Genomic DNA, 10993 nt, shown 5'->3' with positions numbered 1-10993 from the left:
TATTATTTTTAGAAGTTTCCAGGTAGAATTTTGGGATCTCTTATGTATAATATAATGTCATCTATAAGTACAGATGGTTTGACTTTTTTTTCCTATTTGTATCTGTTTAATTTCCTTCTCTTGTTGCTTCAGCAAATGTTTTGAGCACAATATTGAAAAGAAATAGGGATAATGGACATTTTTTATTTCAATGGGATTGCTTAAATGTTTTCTCTATTAAGTATAGTGTTGACTATGGTTTCTCATGTGTGTGTGTGTGTGTGTATGTATGTATGTGTGTGTTTTGGTGTAGCAAGTTTTTCTTTCTCCTTCAATGATGGCAGATATTTTTGGTGGCTGTGTGTGTGTGTGTGTGTGTGTGTGTGTGTGTGTGTATGTATGTGTGTGTTTTGGTGTAGCAAGTTTTTCTTTCTCCTTCAATGATGGCAGATATTTTTGGTGGCTGTGTGTGTGTGTGTGTGTGTGTGTGTGTGTGTGTGTATGTATGTGTGTGTTTTGGTGTAGCAAGTTTTTCTTTCTCCTTCAATGATGGCAGATATTTTTTGGTGGCTATATTACTCTAGGTCATAGCCTTTTATGACTTAAAATGTATATTGCAGTCAGATGTTCTGACTATCAAAGTTTCACTGAGAATTTAAGTATTAGTATGATGTATTTTTCTTTATATGTGTCTTCTTTCTTTCCTTGCACCTTTCAAGAAATTTTGTTGTTACGTATACTTAGCATTTTAACTATAATATGCTATAATATGGCATAGGGATATTTTTTCTTGTCTTGTCTATTTGATATTCCCATGTGCTTCTTTTTTTTTTTTTTTTAGAGAAACGTTGTTGTTGCTGTTTAATGGTAAAGCTCAGTAGACTCCAGCACCAGGACTGGCATAGAGTCAAAGCAGCAGGGACGGCTGGGTGACCCCAGGGAGCCTCACATGGCGAAGAGGATGAGGAAGGCGACCATCAAACAGAAGAGTCCCATGGCCTCAGACAGGGCAAACCCCAGAATGGCATAGGAGAAGAGCTGCTGCTTGAGAGACGGGTTCCTGGCATAGCCAATAATCAAGCTACCAAACACTGTGCCAATGCCAGCCCCTGATCCAGCCACACCAACTGTGGCGGCCCCAGCACCAATGAACTTGGCTGCTGTGTCGATGTCCCGGGAAATGACACTGGTCTGGAATTCCCGTCGGGCCACCTGGAGAGGGGAGCTGCTGCAGGAAGGCTGTTTAGATGGGGCCTCTGGTCTGCTCAGGAGGGAGGCAGACACAGGCCTGATTAGACCCCTGGTACAGGAGCGAATCAGAACTGGAGAAATGAGCAGTGCCTTGGTGGTCTGCATTTTTCAATCTGCACTCCCACTCCCCTGCAGCCCCTGCTCGGCCCACAGCACACTCCCTGCTCAAGGTGACTGACTCACCTCCCCCCCATGTGCTTCTTGTATTTGTATGAGTATGGTTTTCCTGAGCTTGGGAATTTTTCTTCTATGATTTATTCCATTGACTTTGGATTCTTCTACTTCATCTATTCCTATAATTTGAAAGTTTAGTCTATTCATGGTATCCCAAACTTCTTCCATGTTCCTTTTTAAAAAGTTAATATTCTTCTTGATCTTGTTTAGAGTCTGTACTCATCTTTAAGTCCCTGTATTGTATTGTCTACTTGATCCATTCTATTTGTAAGGCTTTTCCTTGATTTTTCTAGTTGGGTTATTGAGTTTTTCAGTTCTATTTTCTTCACAACTTGAGTTCTCTTCAATGTTTCTATTTATTGAATTCTGTTTTCAAATCCTGGATTGTCTTCATTTCCAGCAGCCTTACATTTGTGCTTTCTTGGAAATCATTCAGGCCTTTGCTCTCCTTAAGTTAATTAAGCTGTGTCTTCTTTAATTTCTGAATTCTTTTAATTTATGAGTGTTCTTTTAAATTTTGTGTCCTACAGTTCAGCTCAGTAATTCTCATTAGCAAACATTTATATGGGATTGTTGGGGGCTTTTGTGTGTGTGTGGGGGGGTACTGTCTTTCTCTTTGATGTTTGTCTTTTTTAAAATAAGTTTTGATGTTTATTAAAATTTTATTTATTTTTATTTCATGTGTAGTGCATGTATGTGTGTGTGTGAGGGTGTCAAATTAGAGAGAGCTGTGAGCTGCCAGGTGGGTACTGGGAATCAAACCTGGATCCTCTCAAAGATCAGCCCGTGCTATTAACCTCAGAGCCATCTCTCCAGCCCTGATAATGTTTGTGTTTTTGCAATGAGATCTAGGCATGTAAACTTCTTTTGTTAGTTCAGAGTCTGATATGGAAAGAACAGGTTGGGGCAGAAGAGAGGATGTATAGCTTGGGTTGTGTCTGGAGATTAGATATGTCTTAGATGAAATGAATTTAGGTGGACACAGGGAACTGTTGTTGGTAGACTGGTTGGTAGACTGTGTGTCTTTGTCCCAGCCTGGAGCTTGGGCTGGGTGGGAGTAGGGATGTGGGTGTGGGGAAGGTTCATAGAGTGTAGGGTCAGGTGTACCTCTCTGGCTAGACTGTGAAGAAAGATATCTATTTCTAGTTTTAGATCTTTTAAATTATGTTTTTTTTTATGTTATATGTGTGGGTATTTTTCCTGGATGTATTCCTGTGGACCACATATTTTTAATGCCCCAGAAGCCAGAAGCACATACTAGATTCTTTGGAACTGAATTTACAAATGTAAGCTGACATGTAGGTGCCAGGAATTAAACGCTGGTCCTCTGGAAAGACAGCTAATGCTCTTAACCACTAAGCTATCTCCCCGGCCCGAAAATGTTTTTTTTTTTTATTTTTAATTATATGTATCCATTTTTCTGTATGTAGCTATTTGGACATAAGTTTAGTGTCGGCAGAGGCCAGATCAGCAAGTTGAATTCCATGGAACTGGAGTTAGAGTCAGTTATGAACCTCCTGATGTGGATGCTGGACACTGAACCCAGGTCCTCTGACAGAGCAGTATGCACTCTTAACTGCTAAGCCATTTCTTCAGTCCCAATTTCCTTTATACGGAAATGTAAAAATAATAAAACATTAGAAATATTGGACAGATTTGTGGTACCAATGGGTAGTTACTGAAATGATGGTATATGAATCTGTACTCATCATGTACTGAAAGCATGAAGAACACTGATGAACGCATGTAAAACTGGAGAAATTGGATTAAGATTGGAACATATTGTTAGATATGTGGTACATGCCTTGAAATTCAGTACTTTGGAGGCAGGGGCAATTTGATCTCTGAGGTTTTGAGAACAGTCTGATTTACATGGTGAGTGTCGGACTAGCCATGGCTACAAGGTGAGATACTGTCTAAATAAATTCTGGGACATAGTGTCAATAAAAATATCCTAGTTGTCATTTTACAGTATCTTTAGGAGAAACCAACAAAAGGGAAGAGTGATCTCTACCATATGTATAAGTAGATCACAACTGTAAATATCTACAATTATTTCAGTTAAGATGTCAGTAATAAATACACGTATGATTCTGACTTAGAGTTCTCTGAAGTAGTGCAAGGAGCACCTAGGGCATCAATTTGTTCTTAGAAAATAAACCAGTGCTCAGTTATTAATAGGGAAAGGCAAACAGTCACAATAACCACTTGGAAATGGTTCCCACAGTCAAAATCTGGGACAATTTGAACTTAAAATAACATAGATAATGGTAAACTATTAAATAAAGATACATGAATCCAAAGTTATAGCCATAAAAGGAATATTTTTATAATTATAATTTTTATTATCCAAACTTCTTATCTCATAAATCAATAACTAAAAATATAGAGTTAATCTGATACTTTGCTATATTAGGCAGGGGTCTCTAGAGGAATAAATCTAATAGAGTGTATATATTTCAAAATGGCTTTGTTGGATTTGCTTACATAGTAAGACTGGGTATGCAAACAATGATTGTCTACACACTGGAGAGGCTGAGAACCCAGAAGCTACTCAGTCTGTAAATCTGAATGCCTCAGTAGTTCAAGTCTGTCACACAAAAAAAACCAAAACAACAAAACAAAAAAACCCAAAACAACAACAACAACAACAAAAAACAAACTAGAAAATGTTTATAGTTTCTGCAACTCCAGATACAGAGGATCTGATGCCCTCTTCTGTTTTCTGTGGGTACCCACATGCACTCAAACAAATGTAAACCACATCAATAAAGAAACAGGAGTGTGGCAGACCCTTTTTGGTCCCTGTCTGGGTAGAACAGGTCTCTGGTTACAGGTGGACAAGGAGTTGGCAAATGACAGACAACATAAACACAAGAGGTTGTGTAGAATCTGAATGTATTGTCACAAAGTGAACACCAGTCTTATATAATACAGAAAATAATGGGGGTAAGATATCACAGCAGGCAAAGTACATTGAAGTTACCTGACACAAAACAAAGGAATGATTTCAAAAGGACTTACCAGAACCAGGTAATATGTACAGTAAAGATGAAACAGCTCTGCTTAGGGTCAGCTAATGACAGCTAAGGATTTCACACCCTAGTCACAATTTGTGCTACTCCTTTGAGCCTTGTGAAAGCTAGCACCAGAGGGTTCTGCTCTAGCAGACCTTCTCATGAATAATGCAATGCCACAACCCCACTATTTCCTAGGCCTTGATAAATTCTTGCATATGAAGGTAACTTGGCTGTTCTTTTAAGTATCTGTGGAGAATCTCCATTTGTCAGAAAAATTCACCAATTTGCTTCTAATATGCAATGTAGCCTGCTATACCTGGCTGTAGTGAAGATTCCTGTCTCAGTGGGATTCCTTAACTCTTTCCTGGTTAACCCACCTATTAGCTAGGCCATTGTGTATTCCCTTCTTTGGGTGAGACTGGCTACTGTCCTAAGTAATCACTCTGCAGAATAGCCCTGAGCTATTCTAGCTCTGTTCTTTGTAATGCCTAATTAATTTCACTGTCTGTACTAGAAGTAAATTTGAATGTTACTGAATAAATAACCTCACTGAATTCCTATTGAATTCCAAGTTTGTCAGCTTCAAAGATTTTCTAGGATGTTGGAACCTTGGCAAAGGCTTAGCTATGTCAGAATTCAATCTTTAAAGGCACTTATAACAAAATAATACTAAAAGAGAGCACGTGGATCCATACACCAGACTAATGCAGGGATAGGATATGAGTATACGGGTTATGAGAACGCCAAGGTTCCAAGAGGTTAAGTTTCTATGAAACTCTTTGCCTCATGAGTGCTTCCTCTTGGCTTGTCAAGCAGACTACACTGGAGTGTGTATAAGCATAGGAGCAGCATAGACTCTTTTGGTCTCAGCTTCCAGCCTCATAAAGCTCCAAGGCAGAGTAGGCACTTAGGCATACAACATGCAGCCAACATACTGTACAGATTCTAGAGTGGATACAATGTGTAGTTTCTAAACAACAGGGTATTTAGTACATACCCACTAAGATGACTCCTGCCTATACTCAAAAGAAGGAGCAATAAGTGGGTAACAAATACACTAAATCATATGTGAGTACCTCTCTAGACAACCCCAGAAGTACTTTTATAATAGTTGATGTTTTTCAAAAGGACTGAAAAAGTGGTTCAGCAGTAAAGATGCTTGCTGGTAACTCTGAAGGTATGAGTTCAAGTTTCAGGACTCCTATCAATAAACACACATACACACATGTACACACAAAGTTATTAAATATTAAAAAATAAATGTATCATATGTCTGTATACAAAATAATTCTTGAGACACAATAAAGGGAATCGGAATAATCTATGAGAAATTTATGAGCAGAGGAGACAAAATATCCCAGGTTGGCATCAATTCTACATGTTGTGGGATGCTACTGACAACAGAACTGTCTTCCATAATCAGTATTTACCACTTCAGTTAATGGGGAAAGAAGGGATATTTAAGGGTGTCTGAAAGGGGATTCCCACAGGTTGTATCATATCACAATTTGTTCTTTTCTTTCTATATAGGGCCTTAATATTGCTTTTATATGTTTTATATGTTTAGATATTAGCATTAACTATTGTGAATAGTAAAAATGATCTGTGTGTCATGCTTCAAGAAGTTTTTACATTAAGGAAAGACTAAGGGCCTGACATTTTAATTTACAAAACTCGTAAAAAAACAAAACAAAACAAAACAAAACTTCGTTGTTAGGATGAATATAGCCTGTATGTAAAATCTTCTGAGTCACAACAAGCATTAAGTAAGAGCATGTTATAATTATTCCTCTTATTGGATTGCCACATCAATGGAAGGACCAAATGGCCATAATGATACATAGTTTTAGAATTTAGATACCTTGATGTATATCCTATTAGCTGTCATTCAGAGAAGCTTAAAACAAGAATAGGAGCAACTTAATGACAAGAATATAAAGTGTAATAGGCCAAAAGGCCACAGGATGTTTCATGGTTTCCCCCTTAAATAATCCATCAGACAATGTGCACAGTGTCTTCTATGTCATCACAGATAGGCCTGTCATCTTCCATCCTATATTGTAAGGGGAATCTTAACACATGAACTTCATCTTTCCTCACCTCATACTCTCTTCCCTCTTCATACTATCTTCCTTTCATGCCCAGCACTGCTCTCCGTGCTAAGAGAAAACTGGACAAAATCCACTGTCTAGGCCATTATCTTTTCTATGCATAGTAGTGCCAAACATCAATGTATACCAACATCACATGATTGTGGTAATAGATCAAGAGCCCTCATTCTCTTAATCACTTTTTAAAACAAGATTGGTGATGTTGCCATGTCCTGTCCTGCTCCCAAGTTATTGTTGAGTGCTAATGTTTCAGCACAACATGACCCTCAGAACCATGAATCCTAAAGGGAGATATGCACAAGGCTGGGCTTTTCTGTCCTCAGATGTATTGTGGGAAAGCTCACAAAGCATTACCCCTCCCCAAGTCTTTACAGACAATTAAGGGATACAGGGGAGAAGAATAGTAAGTCCCCACCCCTCTCCAAGAGGGAGTTAATGGTTCCTCATGAGAACCAATTAAGTGTTTTTCATGAGGTCATACCCTTCTCTAGATATACACGCTGTAAATAGTTATGGGGAGAGATATTTCCTCCCAGTGGTGTAGCTACATGTAAATTGTTCACCATCCTATAAATAACCTCAGTTACCAATCTATACCTGAATATAATTATTTCTTTGTTTGCTATTGGTACCCAATCTGGGCTGAATACATATTTGTTCTTCTCACTAGGAAAAGCTCATAAAAAACAAGTTTCAGGCTCAAGCAATCTTTCTGCTTCAGCCTGCTAGCAGTACATCGCTGACACATCACATCACCCTGTGAGGCCCCAATTCTTAGACTAGCTAATAAATTGCAGGTTTCATCTTAAGTGCATGTATCCCTGAAATGGTTCTGATAATAGCATCATCATATAATCTTGTTCTTCCTCCAAGATGAGATCTTCAGGGACCCAAAGGCACACGACTTCTTTTGAAAAACAAACTAATATCCTGAATTAGTTACATGACAGTATGGAGAGAGAAGATCTTAGGAACCCTGGAATTCCTGTCTTCCCAGACTACCTATAGATAAGGAAATGGGAGGCAGAGGCAACATTGTTACTATTTTTTCCCTATTTTTACATCTACTTCCAGGGCTTCTTTTATTTATGAGGTACCCTGTTCAATAGGACTACATAACTAGGGACTGTAAGCAACTAAAGTCAGTCCTCACAGGTCAGATTATGCAAGGTGGCACCAGAAGTGGCATATCACCCTCTAGTGTGTATCATGAACAACACCATATTACTGATGTTTTTCTGTAAACTTAGAGAGATTCAAATGAGCTGAATGATGCTGGTTTCCTCAGAGTCCCTTGGAAATAGTCAGTAGCCAGTTCTCTATAACACACATTTCAAGAATTCTAACGAGAAGAAATAGCATGAAACAACAAAGACCTGTCTCTTTTTCTCTTTTTTTGGGATTTTTATACTGTTTTGTTGGACTAAATCAGCAAGCCTTTTATATCAAAAAGCCCAGGATACCCTCCTTTTTAATGTTTAATTCTGTGCTAAGTGAAATATGTGTTTAGCATATTAAGAAAAGGGCCGGGCGGTGGTGGCGCACGCCTTTAATCCCAGCACTTGGGAGGCAGAGGCAGGCGGATTTCTGAGTTCGAGGCCAGCCTGGTATACAAAGTGAGTTCCAGGACAGCCAGGGCTATACAGAGAAACCCTGTCTCGAAAAACCAAAAAAAAAAGAAAAGACATAGGAGACAGTATGGATAGTGGGGTAGAATGCTATGAAACATTGTCTTCTGGGCATCTTTTGACCTATTGACCTACATAAAACTAGGTCTTTCAATATTTCAGCAGTTAACGCTCAATGAGGGACAGTCAAGTTTCTTCAGTGATATAACCACTGATAAGCTGCACGTTTTCCAGTAAACAATGTACAATGATCATGCAAACAAACTTAATTAAACTCACTTGGTCACAGCAACAAAACAAATGACCTGAAAATACAAGGGGACTTATTAGAAAGAGGTAGGAATTCAGCAAGAGTGGAGAGAGATGAGAGATGGATCAAGACAACAATAACCAAAATGCAATGTGTGTATGCATATATATGTATATATATGTGTGTGTGTGTGTGTGTACACATGCATGCAAGTGTGTGTGTGTGTGTGCACATGCATGCAAGTGTGAGTGAGTGCGCACGACTGCTAAATAATAATAAAGAGAAAGAAAAGAAAAGAAAGGAAAGGAACCTCTATTGGGCCTGTAGTCTCAACTCCTCAGTAGATTGAAGTAGGAGTATATCTTGCGTCTAGAATCCCAAGATTAGCAAAGATACTCTAGCACAACTCATCTAAATAATAACAGCAACAACACTACATCATAAAAGAAAGTATGAAGGGAAGGAAGACACTCTTGAGCAAATCTTTTATTTGAATTTGACATATGAAGAGAAAAATGACGTGAGTGTGTTGTGACTAACTACAGTTTGTCCTCATACTGTGAATTGACTCCTCCTTCCTTACTGCTACATAGTGAAGCAGGTTTTTTATATCTAGAAATGAGCAAGTAATTCTAAGCTAAATTCTTGTGGATCCTCTATGTGTAACCACATAGACAGCAAAACAAGAGACTACAACAAAATGGAAGTATTCACAGAAAAGGGAACAATTGAGATACCCTGAACATTCATATCAAGATAGGGACAAGCTATGGATTGTCTTAGTCTGTTTTCTGTGGCTATAACAAATAACACCGATCTTGGTACCTATTTACAAAAACAAATATGCTCATTTACCTCAGAGGTTTGATGACAAAAAAAATCCAAGATTGGATGGCTCTACTGTCATGACCTGGGAACCATAGTCATGCTCCATACCATCATAATGGTGGGAGCAGTGCCACACCCACTTCAGTGAAGTCTATATTGCAAGTCCAAAAACTTGGCTGTAGTCCTGAGGCAAAATGTGTCATGGAAGCTTGTCTCTTGGAGAGTCTCTGGTGTCCCATAACCAGATTTGTCCCTGCAATAGTGTGGAGGGTCTTGTATGGTTTCTTGCAGAATTTTACTGGATAAGAGCTAAAAATCTCAGGGCTAGTTCAACAAAGTAAACTTAGAATAACAGCCAAGTCACTCCCATATGCAGGAATTTACAATGGTCTAGGAAGAAGATGGGTTGTGTTTTAAGGAGGAACTAGAGTATTGCATTATTCATGAAAAGGTCAGCAAGAACAGAACCTCCTGGTGCAAGATCTCACAAGGCTCAGAGGAATAGCATAAATTGTGACTAGGGTGTGAAATCCTCACCTGGCTCCTAGTATGGCTGAGTTTAGAAAGAGCTACCTTTTATGTCAGTTGCAACCACTGCCTGATTCCTGATAGTCTTTATGTATGCATTTCTCTGTTTTGTGTCAGATAACTTCAACGTACCTTGGCTGATGTGTCACATAACTTCTTTGTTTTCTTCTATAATATAAATCTGATGCTTGATTTGAGAAAACACATTCAGATACAGCACTATCTCTGGTGTCCGTGTCTGTTTGTCACTTTCCATTGACTCCTTGCCCACCTGAGTATGGAAACCCTTATTCTCCCACGTGTTGAGGGACCAACTGAGTCCAGTCTGTGGCAAAGTAGGAGTCAAAGACAGGAAAGGAGCCCATCTTAGTCTTTTCTTAGAAAACCATTTTCAAGGAACAAATTGTAGTCCTGTGAGAACTACCTTAAATTTCTCCAAAGAGGAATCTCCATTGGTGGATTGAATTACATTCATCTCTTTTTAAAAATAATTTATTTTCACACTCCATATTCTATTTCCTGCCTCTCCATATACCTTCTGACTGCTCCACATCCCACACCTCCTCCCCACCCCCTGTCTCCACGTGGATGCCTCACCCCCACTCCACCTTACCTCTAAACTCCCTGGGACCTCCAGTCTCTTGAGGGTTAGGTGCATTTTCTCTGAATGAACACAGACCTGGAAGTCCTCTACTGTATGTGTGTTGGGGGCCTCATATCAGCTAGTGTATGCTGTCTGTTTGGTTATCCAGTGTATGAGAGACCTTGGGGGTCCAGATTAATTGAGACTGCTGGTCCTCCTACAGAATCTCCCTTTTCTCCTCAGCTTCTTTCAGCCATCCCTAATTCAACAACAGGGGTCAGCTGCTTCTGTCCATTGGTTGAGTGCAAATATCTGCATCTGACTCTTTCAGCTGCTTGTTGGGTCTTTTGGAGGGCAGTCGTTCCATTTTTGTGAATGCTCCATAGCCTTAGTAATAATAGCGTCACACATTGGGGCCCCCCCTTGAGCTGGATCCCACTTTGGGCCTGTTGCTGGTCCTTCTTTTCCTCAGGCTCCTCTTCTTTTCCATCCCTCTAATTCTTTCAGACAGGAACAATTATGGGTCAGAGCTGTGACTGTGGGATGGCAACCCCATCCCTCAATTGATGCCCTGTCTTCCTGCTGGAGGTGGGCTCTATAAGTTCCCTCTCCCTACTGTTAGGCATTTCATCTAAGGTTCC

General features: G+C 39.4%; 1 protein-coding gene across 1 annotated transcript; it reads right to left on the bottom strand.

The window, feature by feature from the left end:
• Positions 1 to 825: 825 nt before the first annotated feature.
• Positions 826 to 1413, bottom strand: LOC110286904 (ATP synthase F(0) complex subunit C1, mitochondrial). The gene has a single exon (XM_021153556.3). The coding sequence runs from the start codon at positions 1333 to 1335 to the stop codon at positions 925 to 927; it is 411 nt and encodes a 136-aa protein (XP_021009215.1). The 5' UTR covers positions 1336 to 1413; the 3' UTR covers positions 826 to 924.
• Positions 1414 to 10993: the final 9580 nt, after the last annotated feature.

Source organism: Mus caroli, unplaced genomic scaffold (assembly GCF_978045245.1).
Source record: "Mus caroli unplaced genomic scaffold, Mus_caroli_1 scaffold_5, whole genome shotgun sequence".
Lineage (NCBI taxonomy): Eukaryota > Metazoa > Chordata > Mammalia > Rodentia > Muridae > Mus > Mus caroli.
This window is presented reverse-complemented; position numbering and strand designations above follow the sequence as displayed.